A 17,926-nucleotide genomic window follows, 5' to 3' on the forward strand; every position below is an offset into this window, starting at 1 on the left:
AAGCTAGTCTGAGCAGACAAATTTGAGATATTCTTGTCTCTGATTACCAGCAAAAAGCCAGGAGTGGAAGTGTGGAGTAAAGAAACTAATAAGCAAGAGCATAAGGCCAAGCTGGCATGACACTTGTAATTCTAGCTACTCGGGGAGGCTGAGATTTGGGAGTTGCAGTTCAAAGCCATCCCAGGCAGATGAATCCAAGAGACTTTTTTAAAAATTATTTTAATTGTAAAGATGTTGTACAGAGAGGTTATAGTTACATGAGTTAAGGTAATTATCAATTTCTTCTCGAACATTATTACCCCCTCCTTTGTTTTTTTCCTACAAGAGACTCTTATCTCAAATTAACTATCAAGCCAGGTATGTAAAGCTATCTATAAATCTATTTTTCACAGATGACTTAAAAGATAGAAACTGGTGTGGAAGGACGGGGAGCTGCATACCTTGATAAACTCTGAAATCATTGCTGCAACAAGGAAGTATACAATAAACAAGTGGTAGAGAAAGTTGTGGGAATTTTTTTTTTTGAGCAGCTAGAATTTGAGGTGTGGCTGAAGTGTTAGACTACCATCCTTGAGTTAGAAAAACCAAGAGTGAAAGGCCCTGAGTTCAGACCCCAGTACATGTGTACATACACTCACACACACCAACACACACACTCTTAGCCTTTTTATTTCAAGGTGAGTCAGGTGCTATTTAGTGCAGTGTAGAGGGCAGTTTCTGTTGTTATACAATGTTAACATCTTCCATTTTGACAGAATGTTGGCTGATACCTACCAACAAAATCATATCTGGGCTGGGAAGGTGGTAGAGCGCTTGCCTTGCATGCATGAGGCCCTGGGTTCGATTCCTCAGCACCACATAAGCAAAAAAGAAAAAAGCCGGAAGTGGCACTGTGCCTCAAGTGGTAGAGTGCTAGCCTTGAGCTGAAGAGCTGAGGGACAGCGCCCAGGCCCAGAGTTCAGGCCCCATGACCGGACCCCCAAAAAAATATATATCCTGATTATGAGTGAGGGTGTTTGTGAGTATGTGTGTCTGTTGGGTAACAGAGCTTGGGCCACACATTTTTGTTGTTTTATCAAAATTGGAGCTCTACTATTTGAGCCATGCCTTAACTTCCAGGATTTTACTGGTTAACTGGAGATAAGAATCTCATAGGCTTTTCTGGCTGTGGTAGCTTCATACCTTGATAGTCTCTTGAACAGCTAGGATTTAGAAGCCTGAACCATCAGTGCCTGGACACTGTTCCAGAGCTTTTGTGCTACCCGAAGCTTTTTTTTTTTTTTTTGGGGGTCCGGTCGTGGGGCCTGAACTCTGGGCCTGGGCGCTGTCCCTCAGCTCTTCAGCTCAAGGCTAGCACTCTATCACTTGAGCCACAGCGCCACTTCTGGCTTTTTTCTTTTTGCTTATGTGTTGCTGAGAAATTGAACCCAGGGCCTCAGGCATGCAAGGCAAGCGCTCTACCACTGAGCCACCTTCCCAGCCCTACCCGAAGCTTTTTGTACTCAAGGCTAACACACTATCACTTGAGCCCCAGCTTCACCTGCAACTTTTTTGGTGGTTAAAGATAAGAGTCTTACGGATCTTCCAGCTCCTGCCTAGTCTGCCTTTGTAACCACAATTATAAAATCTTGGCTTCCTGAGTAAGGATTACAGACTTGAGCCACCAGTGCCTGGCTGTGATTATAAGCATTTCAAATTCTTGTGGCTGAAATTCATTGATCAGATTAACCTATGCAACACATGTCTTTGTACTAATTCACAAGCTGAGTTTCTCCTTCATTTTATTAATCTGCACTTACAGCCTATAAGAATTTTTTTTTAATTGTTACTATAAATATGGTGTACAGAGGGGCTGGGAGTATGGTAGAGTGCTTGCCTAGCATGTATGAAGTCTTGGGTTCAATTCCTTAGTACCATATAAACAGAAAAGGCTGGAAGTGGCACTGTGGCTCTAGTGGTAGAGTGCTAGCCTTGAGCAAATGAAGTTCAGGGACACTGCACAGGCCCTGAATTCCAGCCCTAGAACTGGCAAAAATAAAAAGGGTAGTGATGTACAAAGGGGTTATATCACATAAGTCAGGTAAGTAGTATATTTCTTTTTTGACAGTGTTAGCCCTTCCCTCCCATTTTTTCCCTCCTGTCCCCATCCACAAGGTGTATGGTTCATTTTCAGCAGTGTTTAGTACCACTGCTGCTGTTTACCACAGAAATCTTAATGCTTTTTTTAATCTGACAGTCATATTTGTTAATAACACAATGCAAACCTGAGCCAATTGTCATTTTAGTTCATTATGCATTAAGGATTACTTTCATCTTCACAATCCATACTATAGACTGTGTGACATTCTAAACACCTATAACTAACTTTTTTTTTAAATTGTGAAAATACCGTACAGAGGGGTTACAATTACATGGGCAAGATAATGAGTACATTTCTTATCAAGCATTGTTGCCTCCTCCTTTGTTTCCCCTTCCCATCCCTTCCCACCTTCCCATCCCCCCATTCCCTCCCCTCCCCCCACCCCCCCACCACCGCCAAAGTTGTAAAGTTCGTTTTTCGACATAAGGACTTGTTCATCTCATTGTTGCAATGGGTCCACCTGTGTCCATATTTAAAGGATTTGTTTTTGCCCTTCCCCTCCACAAATTATACTAACATCAAATACAGTGAGAGCAGGGGTTATACCATGGGGGAGGGACATACAAAGCAACCTATAACTGATTTATCCTTTACCATTCCTCTGCAGAGCTGTTTCCCTACCTTATCAAAATGCTTTTTCTCAGCTCATGTGAATTGGACCCATAAATTCATATTCTGTAATATGTTTTAAAAAAATACAATGTACCAGGCACTGGTGGCTGACACCTATAATCTTAACTACTCAGGAAGCCGAGATCTAAGGATCACAGTTGGAAGCCAGACCAGGTAGAAAATTCCATAAGACACTTAACTCCAGTTAACCACCAGAAAACTGGAAGTGGCACTCTGCCTCAAAGTGGTAGAATGCTAGCTTTGAGTGAAAAAGCTCAGGGACAGTGCCCAGCCCCTGAGTTCAAGCCCCACAACTGACCAAAAGAGAAAAACAATAAAACTACCTGCTTTGTACATCACCTTTATAATATCAATTAAAAAAATTTAAATATAGGATCAAGTAGTATGAAGCTAAATTCATGCTTTTAATTTTTTATTATAAAGGTGATAAAAGGATTATACTTAGGTAAGTCAGGTTATGAGTATATTTATTTTTTTTTTTTAAATCCTCTTTTTTTTTTTTTTGGGTCCGGTCCTGGGGCCTGAACTCTGGGCCTGGACGCTGTCCCTCAGCTCAAGGCTAGCGCTCTACCACTTGAGCCACAGCGCCACTTCCGGCTTTTTTCTGTTTGCTTATGTGGTGCTGAGCAATCGAACCCAGGGCCTCATGCATGCAAGGCAAGCGCTCTACCACTGAGCCACCTTCCCAGCCCCTTTTTTTTTTTTTGGGTCCGGTGGGGCCTGAATTCTAGGCCTGGGCGCTGTCCCTCAGCTCTTCAGCTCAAGGCTAGCACTCTACCACTTGAGCCAGAGCGCCACTTCTGGCTTTTTTCTTTTTGCTTATGTGGTGCTGAGGAATTGAACCCAGGGCCTCGGGCATGCAAGGCAAGTGCTCTACCACTGAGCCACCTTCCCAGCCCTAATTTTCTTGTCTTTTACCATTGTGTTTGTTTATAGCTTTCTAGACACAATTACTACAAATGAGGGGAAACCATCAACCTATATTTCTTTGGGTTTGGCTTTGCTTAATATAATTTTTTCCAAGTCTTTGCATTTCCTTACAATGGTGCAATATCATTCTTTCTGATGGAAGCATAGAATTTGATTGTGTGTGTACATATGTATATATACACACACACATATATATATTTGTATACATATATACATGTATATGTGTGTGCATATGTATATGTGTGTGTGTGTGTATACACACACACACACACACAATCACTTTTCTTGATCCATTCATCCACTAAGGGGCACCTGGGCTAAAGCCTTAAAGAGAGACTTCTCAGAAGATGTAAAATGGCCAATAGACACATGAAGAAATGTTCAACATCTTTGGCCATAAAAGAAATGCAAATCAAAACAACATTGAGATTCTACCTTAACCGCAGTTAGAGTGGCCATTATCAAGAAAAATAACAGATGCTGGTAGGGATGTGGCCAAAAAGGAACATTAGTACATATGGTAATATAAACTTGTTCAATAATTCTGGAAAGCAGTCTGGAGGGTCCTCAAAATACCCAGCAATTTGACTCCTGGGCATTTATCCAATATCCCACAAAGTTACACTAAAGCTACCAGTATAACCATTTCAGCGTTGTTTGTCTTAGCCAGAATATGGAATCAACTCAGTCTCTTGAGTAGCTAGGATTACAGGTATTGGTGACAACTGGCTTTTCTGTCATTTTCTTGGTACTCAGATTGTGTGCATACACACAAGAACTCAGAGCTTTGTGCTTTAACTTAGCTTTATTGCTCAAGGCTGGTGTTCTTCTCTTTGAACCATACATTAGCTTACAACATTTTGCTGGTTAATCACAGATAAGAGTCTCAAAGACATTTCTGCTAGTTGGCTTCAAACTGTGATCCTCAGATTTTAGCCTCCTGAGTAGGTAGGATTATAGGCAAGAGCCATCAGCTCTCAGCTTAGGCATTATTTTGTTCTTCCTATTACTTGAATCAGGAAGCAAATATAACCAGATATATGCATCAGTTTAGATGCAGTTATGATAATCAATTTAGTCATTTTGTTTGAATGTCAACTAGATATCTCCATTGTAAAGGTGTCCCTTTCTCTTTCTAATTATTGGAAATGCATACAGTGACTCATACCTGTAATCCTAGTTACATAAGGAGGATGAGCTCTGAGGATAGCAATCCAAAGCCAGCCCAGGCAGGAAAAATTATTTCTTTTAAATTTATAAGCTAGGGGCTGGAAAGGTGGCTCAGTGGTAGAGCGCTTGCCTTGCATGCTCGAGGCCCTGGGTTCGATTCCTCAGTACCACATAAGCAAAAAGAAAAAAGCTGGAAGTGGCGCTGTGGCTCAAGTGGTAGAGCACTAGCCTTGAGCTGAAGAGCTGAGGGACAGCGTCCAGGCCCAGAGTTCAGGCCCCACGACCGGGCCCAAAAAAAATAAAAAATTTATAAGCTAGCATTCTTCTGTAGAGAAATATTTTAAACCACAACTCTTCCCCATCTTTTCCCTCAGTAAACGTTTACTGATTATTTTAGTTTGCATTTATTAAAAAGCCTCTAAATCACTATTCTCCCTCAGTCCTTTGTAAACTCTTTGTGTGTTCCAGTCAGTCCTGAGGCTTGAACTCAGAGCCTGGGCACTGTCTGCCACTTACGGTTTTCTGGTAGTTAATTCGAGATAAGAGTCTCAGACTTTCCTACCTAGACTGGCTTTGAACCGCAATCCTCAGATCTTAGCCTCCTGAGTAGCTAGGATTATAGGCATGAGCCACCAGCAGCGCTGCTTCTTTTTTTTTTTTTGCCCAAGGTTAGTGCTCTATCACCTGAGCCACAGCTCTGCCTCTGGCTTTTTTGGTGCTTAATTGGAGGTAAGAGTCTCACAGGCTTTCTTGCCTGGTCTGGCTAAAAACTGTGATCCTCAAATCTTAGCCTCTTGAGTAACTAGGATTATAGGCATGAGTCACTGGCATCTAGCAAAACAAAACTCTTCAATGTGTTGTATAATAATGTATCTTGAATATATTTTATTTTAAATACAGATTAACAAAAAAGCTTGAAGAGAGGAGAGAGGAGAAGAGGAAAGAAGAAGAACAGGTAAAGTTGTTTGATTTGGCAAAGCTAAAATGATTTCCTAGTTATTGTTGACTGTTGGAGGGAATATGTTGTCTGTATATTCAGATTGTAGTTTGTGTATTTTAGTTATGTATGGTTGTTGGTTGTATTTTAGAGGCAAAATCTTACTTTTTAGTCCAGGCTAGCTTTGAACTCCCAGGTCTCCTGCTTTAGCCTCCCAAAGTGCTATGATTACAGGCATGCAGCACTATGCCTGGCTATGTCCTGTCTGTAAGTTGCAAGGTAAGTTGGGTCTTCTTTTTTTTTTTACAGATTGATGGAGGAATATTTATTTATTTTTTGGATTAAACCCAGAGCTGATCAGTCTTGCTATGCAGTAGCCAACCTCTGAAGTAATTCCCCCAAGCCTCTTTGTTTTCTGTGACACTGAGATTTGAATTCTGGGCCCTAGGCTCACTAGGTAATTGAGTCATACCTCCCCCACTTTTTCTTTTGGTTAGTCATGGGGCTTGAACTCTGGGCCTGGGCGCTGTCTTTCAGCTCTTCAGCTCAAGGTGATCACTCTACCACTTGAGCCACAGCACCACTTCGATTTTCTGGTGGTGTATTGGAGATAAGAGTCTCTCAAACATTCCTGCCCAGGCTGCCTTTTAACTGCGATCCTCAGATCTCAGCCTCCTGAGTAGCTAGGATTACAGGCGTGAGCCATCTGTGCCTGGCGCTCCTCCCCTACTTTTTCTTGTTTGAGATGGCTCTCACTATATAGCACTATATAGCTCAGCTTAGCCTTAAACCGAGGATCTTGCTTCAGCCTCTGGAGTGCTAGATTAGAAGTGGAAGCCATTGTACCCATCTCAAGGTTTAATTTTTTTTCAAAAGAGAAAATACATAAACATTGAGAACAAAAAAAAAATCCCCAATATTTTATTGGAAGCTAGTGTTCCTTAGTGAGTTGGGTCTTCTTTACAGTCAGTCTTTTACACTTTACTTGAGGCAGTTCCTATTTTTTAGTTCTTTGTTTAAAAAAAAAAAAATGTAGAATTCTGATTTTTTTTCTATTGTGTTGCCTTGTCTTTTTTATTTTTTATTTTATTTTTTGTCGGTTGTAAGGCTTGAACTCTGGGCTTGGGTGCTATCCCTGCGCCCTTCAGCTCAAGGTGAGCGCTCTGCTACTTGAGCCACAGCACCACTTCCGGTTTCCTAGTAGTTTTTTGGAGATCAGAGTCGCATGGACTTTCCTGCCCGGACTGGCTTTGAATCTCGATCCTCAGATCTCAGCCTCCTGAGTAGCTAGGATTACAGGTGTGAGCTACCGGCTCCTGGCTCTTTTTTATTGTTGTTGTTGGTGGTGGTGGTGGTCATGGAGCTTGAATGTAGGGCCTGGGCACTGTCCCTCAGTCTTCAGATCAAGGCAAGTGCTCTACCACTTGAGCCACAGTGCCACTTCTGGTTTTATGAGGTTTTTTTTGTGTTTTTTTTTTTGTTTTTTTGTCGGTAGTGGGGCTTGAACTCTCGGCCTGAGCGCTGTTCCTCAGCTCTTCAGCTCAAGGCTAGCGCTCTACCACTTGAGCTACAGTGCTACTTCTGGTTTTCTGGTGGTTTATTGGAGATCTGAGTTTCATGGACTTTCCTGACTGGGCTGGGTTTGAACCGTGATCCTCAGATCTCAGCCTCCTGAGTAGCTATGATTACAGGTGTGAGCAGCCACCGGCGCCTGGCTTTTCATGGTGGATTTTTGGAGATGAGTCTCACGGACTCTACCATTTTGAACCACAGCTCCACTTTGGAGTTTTTGAGTAGTTAATTGGAAGTAAGAGTCTTACAGGGACTTTTCTGCCTGGGTTGGCTTCAAACTGTGACCTCAGATCTCAACTCCTGAGCAGCCAGGATTACAGGCATGAGCCACTAGCACTGGCTCAAGTGTCGGGTTCTTTTAACACTATCATCAGCTTGCCCTACATTAAAAGTAATGTCTGGAACAAATTATCCAAAAATGTTTAGGTTCCATAAAATTTATTTTGTCTTTGATTCAGAGAGAGATTAAGAAGGAAATTGAGAGAAGAAAAACTGGAAAAGAAATGTTGGATTATAAAAGAAAACAAGAAGAAGAATTAACAAAAAGAATGTTAGAAGAAAGAAATAGAGAAAAGGCAGAAGACAGAGCAGCTCGAGAGCGTATAAAACAGCAAATTGCGATGGTGAGTTTGTTCATTTATTTGTTCATCCATTCAGCATTTTTCTTTGTTTTGTCTTGTTATATAGCCCAAGCTAGCTAAGCTAGCTTGGCTTGTTTCCACTTTGGTGTCCCGAGTGCTGAGATTACAGGTGTATCCCACTGCACTGACTTCTTTTACATTTTTTATTAGCATATACTATTTGTTTTTGGGGGGGTTTTTTGTTTTATTTTTTTTGGGTCCGGTCGTGGGGCCTGAACTCTGGGCCTGGGCGCTGTCCCTTAGCTCTTCAGCTCAAGGCTAGTGCTCTACCACTTGAGCCACAGCACCACTTCCGACTTTTTTCTTTTTTTGCTTATGTGGTGCTAAGGAACTGAACCCAGGGCCTCAGGCATGCAAGGCAAGCGCTCTACCACTGAGCCACCTTCTCAGCCCTAGCATATACTATTTGTACAGAGTAGATTCATTTTGATAATTCCATACATCCATGTAAGGTAATCAAATTCACCTCCTCTGTTACTCTCCCTCTTATCTTCCTACCATTTATGCCCTTTTATTTTTCCCCTAAATTTTCAGTACTACCCATGTGCATGTGCACATGTACATATGTGCTTGATACTATACCTCAGCTTCTTTTTCTTCTCATGGTTATTGCTTACAGCTCTATTGCCAGCTTTTAGTTAGTTATTTAGAGATAAGTCTCAATCTTTCTTGCCTTGGCTGGTTTCAAGCTCTGCTCCTCAGATCTCAGCCTCCTGAATACCTAGGATTATAGGCATGAGCCACTGGCATCTAGCTAATAGTAACTTGATTTCTGACATTTGATGAATTTTAAAAATACATGATCAGGAATGATCAAAGTTTGTATATAGCTTTAAGGAATTTCATGCTTTTTTGTGTTTATTGCCTTTGTTTAAAAGTATGTAAATAGCTCTTTCTGGCAGTCAAAGATAATTTATAACTAATGCTGTTTTAATTGAAAGGATCGTGCAGAGCGAGCTGCTCGTTTTGCAAAGACAAAAGAAGAAGTAGAGGCTGCCAAAGCTGCTGCTGCCTTGTTGTCCAAACAGGCAGAAATGGAAATCAAGAGGGAATCATATGCACGAGAAAGAAGGTATTTCTCTCTTTTTTCTTTTTGTGACAGTCACGGGGCTTGAACTCTGAGCCTGAGCACTGTCCCTCAGCTCTTCAGCTCAAGGCTAGCACTCTGTCACTTGAGCTACAGTGCCACTTCTGGTTTTCTGGTGGTTTATTGAAGATAAGAGTTTCATGGACTTTCCTGCCCAAGCTGGGTTTGAACTGTGATTCTCAGATCTCAGCCTCCTGAGTAACTAGGATAACAGACATGAGCCACTGGCGCCTGGCAAGAAGGTATTTCTTGATGTGTATCATCCTGTTGTAATCAAAAATTACTTTTTTGGGGGGTGTTACTTGGGCTTGAGCTTGGTCACCAACTTGATAGGCTGGTACTCTTAATGCTAAGCCAATTCTCTAGCCCTTTTTTTTTTTTTTTGGTGCCAGTCCTGGGGCTTGAACTTAGGACTTGGGCACTATCCCTGAGCTTCTTTTCCTCAAGGTTAGCACTCTACCATTTGAGCCATAGCACCATTTCTGTTTTCTGTTTGTATGGTACTGAGGAATCAAACCCAGGGATTTATCCATGGAGGGCAAGTACTCTACCACTAAGTCATATTCCCAGTCCTTTTACTGGTTATTTTTGAGACAGGGTCTGGTTTCCTTCCTGGTCATATATCTACTTTGTTTCTCAATGCAGCTAGGGATTGATTGATTGAATAGGTGTATACCTAGCTCTTCCCTTGAATGACAGTTCTACTACTTTCAGCTTCTCGAGAAGTAGGAGCATATGTACATGCTGTTCGAACCTGGTGTATGGATTACTTTATAGAAACAAATTTTGAAGCCGGGCACTGGTGGCTCACGCCTGTAATCCTAGCTACTCAGGAGGCTGAGATCTGAGGATCGCGGTTCAAAGCCAGCCCGGGCAGGAGAGACGGTGAGACTCCTATCTCCAATAAATCACCAGAAAACCGGAAGTGGCGCTGCAGCTCAAGTGGTAGAGTGCTCGCCTTGAGCTGAAGAGCTGAGGGACAGCGCCCAGGCCCAGAGTTCAGGCCCCACGACCGACAAAAAAAAAAAAAAAGAAATTTTGAAAATAATGGAAAATACTTGGTAAGTTAAACAACGTGTAACTCTTGAACAGTAAGAAGTTCAAAATAGGCTGGGTGCCAGTGGCTCATGCTTGTAGTCCTACTCAGGAGACTGAAATTTGAGGATTGTGGGTCAAAGCCACCCTGGGTAGAAAAGTCCAAAGACTCGTCTCCAATTAGCCACTAAAAATGCTGAAAGTGGAGCTTTCTTGCCTTGAGCAAGAAAGATCAAGAGCAGAACACAGGCCCTGAGGCCCCAGGACCATCACAAAAACAAAGTGCAAAATGTTACGAAAAGTCCCAAATACACATAAAATGTTCCATCTGCATATCTCAGAATAATATTAAAATACTACTGTTCTCCATACTGACCTTATGAGTTAACATAATCACTGCTGAAACTTCAGTTGACCTTTTTTTCATATGAAAATAGAGGAGAACTAGAGTAATCATAACAATCTAGGGAAAAAATGAACAAAGGGGGCACCACACTTAGTTGTTTTTGTCTTTTTTTGTGTTTGTGTGTGCCAGTCCTGGGTCTTGAACTAGGGGGCCTGAGCTTTTTTGCTCAAAGCTAGCATTCTGCCACTTGAGCCACAGCTTCATTTCCTTGCTTTTGGTGCTTAATTGGATATGAGAGTCTCACAGGCTGTGTAACTTTCCTGAGTGAGCAGGCTTTGAACTGTAATGCCAGAATCTTAGCCTCCTGAGCAGCTAGGATTACATGGATAAATCACTGGTGCCCCAGTTACCACACTTAATTTTAAAACTTTAAAATGTACTATATTGCTGAGTGCTGGTGGTTTATGCCTATAATCCTAGCTACTCAGGAAGCTGAGATCTGAGGATCTCAGTTCAGAGTCAACCCAGACAAGAAAGTCAGTGACTCTTACCTCCAGTGGCTCAAGTAGTACTCTGAGTGCTAGCTTGAGCAGTTCATAGACAAAGCCCAGGTCCTGAGTTCAAGCCACAGGACAGCAAAAGAATAATAATAAATGAAAAGTTGTAACATTGTGCATTTCTACATTCATTTCCTCTGATAATGATACTATTGAGAATATATAAGGTTAAAATACTAACTTTAATTTCCTTTTCATAGCACTATTGCAAGAATTCAATTCCGTTTACCTGATGGGTCTTCCTTTACAAATCAATTTCCTTCTGATGCTCCACTAGAAAACGCAAGACAGTTTGCTGCACAAGTGAGTATATATCTTGAGTTATAGTAAGGATAAATGGTGAAGTTATTAAAATGTTAGAAAGGAAATTTCAACTTGGAATGTGAGTAAATCTTATATTACCTCCAAGTGAAGTGGATTTGGCATAAGATACCTCTGAGATACTGTGTAACATGTCTTTTTTTTTTTTTTTTTGGTCCAGTCATGGGGCTTGAACTCTGGGCCTCAGCGCTGTTCCTGAGCTCTTCAGCACAAGGCGAGCATTCTTCCACTTGAGCCACTGTGTCATTTCTGGTTTTCTAGTAATTAATTGGAGATAAGAATCTTACTGGGAAGGTGGCTTAGTGGTAGAGTGCTTGCCTTGCATGCATGAGGCCCTGGGTTCGATTCCTCAATACCACATACGCAGAAAAAGCCGGAAGTGGCACTGTGGCTCAAGTGGTAAAGCACTATCCTTGAGCTGAAGAGATAAGGGACAGTGTCCAGACCCAGAGTTCAGGCCCCACGACCGGGGAGGGGAATAGAGTCTCACAGACTTTCCTCCCTGGACTGGCTTTCAACCATGATCCTCACATCTCAGCCTTCTGAGTTGCTAGGATTACAGGCATGAGCCATCAGTGCCCAGCTGTCTTTTTTTTTTTAAAGTGCATCTGGGAAGAGCATATCTTTCTATTATACAAAAATAGGAATTTGTTGATAGTATACAATAGGCTCTGGAAACTTACTGTTGGTATATTAAACAGGAAGAGAGCAAAGCAATGGTTTCCGAAAGGTCCATTGTCCCACACTCCTGAGAAGTAGCTTTTCTTAGTCCTCTTCATTTCTGTAGGTTGTTTAGAGACTAGCTATTTTTCCATCATCTGCCTATCAGCAAAGGCAGACGATTAGTGATTTTTAACAACTAACTTGTTTAGTTGTTCAACATGTTGATGGAAATGTGGCTTAAGTAGTAAAATTCTTGCCTAGCAAGTGTGAGGCCCTGAACTTAAAACCTCAGTACCATTAAAAATTATTAGACTAATAGATACAATGTGGCCCTACATGAAATCTAAACGTCTTGTGTAATTTTATTTTTTATTTTTTTATTTTTTATTTTTTTATTTTTTATTTTTTTGGGGGGGGGAGGTCCGGTCCGATCATGGGGCTGGACTCTGGGCCTGGGCGCTGTCCCTCAGTTCTTCAGCTCAAGCCTAGCGTTCTACCACTTGATCCACAACTCCACTTCCGGCTTTTTTCTTTTTGCTTATGTGGTGCTGAGGAATCGAACCCAGGGCCTCAGGCATGCAAGGCAAGCGCTCTACCACTAAGCCACCTTCCCAGCTCTTATTTTTTTATTTTTTTAATAAGTTTTTTTAATTGTAAAAATACTGTACAGAGGGGTTACAGTTACATGAGCAAGGTAATGAGTACATTTCTTATCAAGTGTTGTTGCCTCCTTTGTTTCCCCTTACCATCCCTCTTGTGTAATTTTATATTTAGTAATTTCCATCTGCCTTTTTTTTTCTTTTTTTGGTGGGGGGAGGGGGTGTCACTTTGTTTTGCCACTGCTAGGAATCAAACCAGGGCCTGGTACATGTAAAACAACTTCTTTACCCTTGGCCTGTAATCATTTTTATCCTGAATCATTTTTATCCTGAATATTTTTTGGAACTATATTCTTGCAATTTTGTGGTCATTGTTGATTTATGAAAGGCTTTGAAGCTGGGCGCCGGTGGCTCACACCTGTAATCCTAGCTACTCAGGAGGCTGAGATCTGAGGATCATGGTTCAAACCCAGCCCAGTCAGGAAAATCCATGAGACTCTTATCTCCAATAAACCACCAAAAAACTGGAAGTGGCGCTGTGGCTCAAGCAGTAGAGAGCTAGCCTTGAGCTGAAGAGCACAGGGACAGCGCCCAAGCCCAGAGTTCAATCCCCACGACCAACAAAAAAAATAAAAATAAGAGGCTTTAACTACTTTGAGCCAGGTGCCAATGGCTTGGTGCCTATAATCCTATCTACTTAGGAGGCTGAGATCTGAGGATTGCATTTTGAAACCAGTCTGAACAGGAAAGTCCATGAGAATCTTATCTCCAATAAATTAAAAAAAAAAAGTTGGAAGTAGAACTGAAACTCAAGTGGTACAACACTATCCTTGAGCAAAAGAAACTCAGGGATAGTGTATAGACCCAGTGTTCAAGTACCAGGACTAGTGCGTGCACACGCACGCGCACACACACACACACACACACACACACCACACACTACTTGGATATAATTGTTTTTCAGCTTACTTTTGAAACAGTTTTTTATAAGTTCATTCAGTTCACATTTAACTTAAAAGCAATTTTAATTAAAGCAATTGTTTTGAATGCATCTTAACGTCTTATTTTTATAACACCTTTAAAAGCTTTTAAACTTGTTTTCTTACAGACTGTTGGCAATACTTATGGTAATTTTTCATTAGCAACCATGTTTCCCAGAAGGGAATTTACCAAAGAAGATTACAAAAAAAAATTACTGGATTTGGAACTTGCTCCAAGTGCTTCAGTGGTACTATTACCAGTATGTATATGCAATTTTTTTTCTCTTACAGTATTCTGATTGTTCTTCTCTCAGTCATTTCTGAAAATTAGGTGTACTGTGAATAAAATCCATATCATTGAAAAATCAGATCAGGGACTGGGAAGGTGGCTCAGTGGTAGAGCGCTTGCCTTGCATGCATGAGCCCCAGGGTTCGATTCCTCAGCACCACATAAGCAGAAAAAGCTGAAGCCTTAAGCTGAAGAGCTGAGGGACAGCGCCCAGGCCCAGAGTTCAGGCCCACAAGCAAAAAAAAATTTTTTATATATATTTTTTATATTAACATAAAAATAGCATTAATTTTCAGGTATTATCCTATTGTTCTGAATATTATTTCAGAAAAATATTTTACTCTGATGAAGAAAAATAGATGGTGCCAGGGCTGGGGAGGTGGCTCAGTGGTAGAGCGCTTGCCTTGCATGCACGAGGCCCTGGGTTTGATTCCTCAGCACCACATAAGCAGAAAGAAAAAAGCCAGAAGTGGCGCTGTGGCTCAAGTGGTTGAGTGCTAGCCTTGAGCTGAAGAGCTGAGGGACAGTGCCCAGGCCCAGAGTTCAGGCCCACGACTGGACCCGAAAAAAAGAAAAATAGATGGTGCCAATGTCCCTTCTTAGGTGCCTAGGACAAGAGCTTGGACTTTGTGTTATAATCAGTGTGGTTTTCCCCACTCTAAATTAGAGCACCGTTCCCACAAAAAAAAAAAAAAAAAATATGGTAGGATTTCATTGTATTCACTGACGTTTGAAACCTTTATCAGCAAGAAAGACTTTAATTATCAGAGGTATTTCATGTGAGATTTTTTTCATAATACTTTGAGTTCACTGGGCACTAATGGCTCACATCTGTAATCCTAGTTACTCAGGTGGCTAAGATCTGAGGATCATGGTTTGAAGTAGCCTAGGCAGGAAAGTCCATGAGTTGCTTTTTTTTTTTTTTTCCCATGAAAAAATTAAACACCATGGGGCTGGGAAGGTGGCTCAGTGGTAGAGCACTTGCCTTGCATTCATAAGGCCCTAGGTTCGATTCCTCAGCACCACATGAGCAAAAAGAAAAAAGCCGGAAGTGGCGCTGTGGCTCAAGTGGTAGAGTGCTAGCCTTGAGGGACAGTGCCCAGGCCCAGAGTTCAGGCCCCACGACCTGACCCAAAAAATAAAAAAATTAAACACCAGAAAACCAGAAGGGGCACTGTGGTTCAGAAGGGGCACTGTGGTTCCAAGTGGTAAAGTGCTAGCCTTGAACCAAAGGGCTCAGGGTCAGCACTCAGGCCCTGAATCCAACCCCCATAATAAAAAAAAAAAATTCCTTACTCACCAATAAACACTACTTTGCTATAATGACTGTTAATGGGGAAAAAAGCAGTTCCAGGAGCTCCTAGAAGTTTATGTACACTTGGGAAATATCAAAGGCAATTTTATCCTCTTGCAGCAAATAAAACCAGTAGCAAGCACCTTCTGCAGATAATAAAACCAGGTCTAGAATCTTCAATGTGATGATTGTGCTAAAGTTATCTTTATTTAGGTTGTTTATTTTTTAATTCTTAGGCAGGACGGCCAGCTACATCTGTTGTACACTCTTCCAGTGGAGATATTTGGACCTTATTGGGGACAGTACTTTATCCATTCCTTGCCATCTGGAGATTGATTAGCAATTTCTTGTTTAGTAATCCTCCTGCACAGACTTCAGCAAGAGCAGCATCACCTGAACCTTTAAACTCTGCATCATCTAGCAAATCAGAAAAAAGGTAACTATTTTTGTTTTGTCCAATGTAAAATACTCAGATAATACCAAGTGTTTGGTTTGGTTTTTGTCAGTCGTGAGGCTTGAACTCTGAGCCTGGGTGCTGTCCCTGAGCTTTTCAGTTCTTCATCGCATGCTCTACCACTTGAGCTACATTACCACTTCTGGTTTTCAGAGTGGTTCATTGCAGATCAGAGTCACAGACTTTCCTGCCTGGGCTGGCTTTGAACCGCAATCCTCAGATCTCAGCCTTCTGAGTAGCTAGGATTACAGGTGTGAGGCATCAGTGCTTTTATTTTTTGGTAGGTCATGGGGCTTGAATGTAGGGCCTGGGTGCTGTCCCTGAGCTTTTTTACTCAAGGCTAGTGCATAAACACTTGAGCCACAGCTTCACTTCTGGCTTTTTGGTGGTTAATTGGAGATGAGAGTCTCACAGACTTTCTTGCCCTGGCTGGCTTTGAACCACTATCCTCAGATCTTAGACTCCTGAGTAGCTAGGATTATAGGTGTGAGCCACCTATACTTAGCTATTATATATATTTTTTTAAAGACTTTTTTTTTTCAAGGCAGGAGTAGTGGCTTAAGTAATGAGTGAAAAAGCTGAGTGAGAACATGAGGCCCTGAGTTACAGCTTCAGCTTCAGTACTATTAGTAGATACAGTTATCGCCCATAGACTTTTCTTTACATTGGATTTAAAAATAAAATGTACTAATAGAAGTTTGAAGGAATAGGTTTGTTATACTGTTTATATCACTGTTTTCATTTTATGTCAACATGTATCTTCTTTTATATCAGGGAACCAGTCAGAAAAAGAGTGCTGGAGAAACGAGGAGAAGATTTTAAAAAGGAGGGGAAGATATATAGATTGAGGACTCAAGATGATGGTGAAGATGAAAACAACACTTGGAATGGAAATTCTACTCAGCAGATGTAGTGCAATAAGTACAATATGTCAATAATCATTGTTTCTCTTACGATTTAATTCAACTAAAATTCTACTGGAGAAGTGGGTCTGCATTGTTTCCCAACTTACCTATAAAAAATTTCTTTATTCCTGCTTTATGGATGTGGGTTAGAGTTTAACTCAGAAAAGACAAAATGATTGGCTGCTAGGTTCTCGCATATAATAACCAACTGCTAGAAACCTAAAAAATTAAAAGGTTTGCCACATTCTCCATCAGCTTTTTAATTGTTTTCATAGATCTTTAGCCATGTGCTCTCACATGAAATATTTTGTTTAGAATACTTTTGCTTTAAGACTCATAAATCCACACAAAGTAAAGATATGTCACTAATGTGAATCTTCGAGAATTTTAACTAGCCAATCAGATAACATAGATTTAACTTTTTTTTTTCCTTTTCATCAGCTGCAAGTAATACCTTATAGTTTTTAAACTGAATAAAAAATTTTCCAAAGATCAGAAAGATCTGTAAGCATCTTTTGTTGTACGGGGCTCTGATGAGATCATATATCACTGAGTTTTTTTCCCCACAGTTATGTCCTAAAGCTATCTCAGCAAAATAACTGGTTACTTTTCTTTAAAAATCGCTAAACAATACAAGAATAATTTCTGGTACATGATGATTCCATATTACTGTCTGTCTTAGATCAGTGAGACATTATTTTGTTTGCATAACTTTAAGATCTTTGTCTTCATCTGATGCAAAATGGATGAAAACTTCTAAACTACAACTTAGTTATTTTTCTCTCACCTTTGTACTAAAGTTTTGTACTCAGCAATTACAGTTCTGTGACCTAAAGTACCTGTGGTATAGAATGAAGACACATCTTTACTCATTTGGTTATTGTTAACAACTTGAAAGATATTCTGAATCTGATCACATGCTTCTTTATGTATACTTTTGACACTAAACTAATAATGTTTTAAAAGGGAAGTAAGCATGATAGTCTGTGTTTTTAGATTGGAATGTATTCTTTAGTGTAAATGGACTCTGACTTCATTTTGTAATAGGAAAACCGTTTCTCAGCAAACTTTGTTTTTCATATAAATGACTTTTAAAAATGACAAAAGTCAGTGTTCACAAGCAACCAGTGAGACAGGCAGTGCTGTTGGTAGGAATGGAAATAATCTTTCCAACATAGTTGGAAACTAAATATTTCATACTCTCTGATGCAATAACTTTTTCTAAGGAATTATAGTGCAGACAAAGTTGAGGTTACATCTTAAGTGTATTTATCACTTAAAAACTGGACACAACTAAATGCCTCTGTAGAAATAATTTTTGGTGCAGAGAATTGGTACGATATTAAGTTAGTATATTTACTTGAGCTTTTGTT

General features: G+C 40.7%; 1 protein-coding gene across 1 annotated transcript in view; it reads left to right on the top strand.

Annotated features, from left to right (window-relative positions):
* Window positions 1-17,425, top strand: part of Ubxn4 (UBX domain protein 4) — a 34,680-nt gene extending 17,255 nt beyond the window's left edge. Inside the window, exons 7-13 of the mRNA XM_042683475.1 lie at window positions 5,774-5,828; window positions 7,841-8,005; window positions 8,965-9,095; window positions 11,249-11,351; window positions 13,740-13,871; window positions 15,431-15,630; window positions 16,423-17,425. Of these exons, the coding sequence (XP_042539409.1) occupies window positions 5,774-5,828; window positions 7,841-8,005; window positions 8,965-9,095; window positions 11,249-11,351; window positions 13,740-13,871; window positions 15,431-15,630; window positions 16,423-16,561 (925 nt within the window). The 3' untranslated portion in view covers window positions 16,562-17,425. The remainder of the gene's footprint in view (window positions 1-5,773; window positions 5,829-7,840; window positions 8,006-8,964; window positions 9,096-11,248; window positions 11,352-13,739; window positions 13,872-15,430; window positions 15,631-16,422) is intronic.
* Window positions 17,426-17,926: the final 501 nt, after the last annotated feature.

This window comes from Dipodomys spectabilis, unplaced genomic scaffold, assembly GCF_019054845.1.
Source record: "Dipodomys spectabilis isolate Male_0828 unplaced genomic scaffold, ASM1905484v1 ptg000081l, whole genome shotgun sequence".
In the NCBI taxonomy this organism is placed as follows: Eukaryota; Metazoa; Chordata; class Mammalia; order Rodentia; family Heteromyidae; genus Dipodomys; species Dipodomys spectabilis.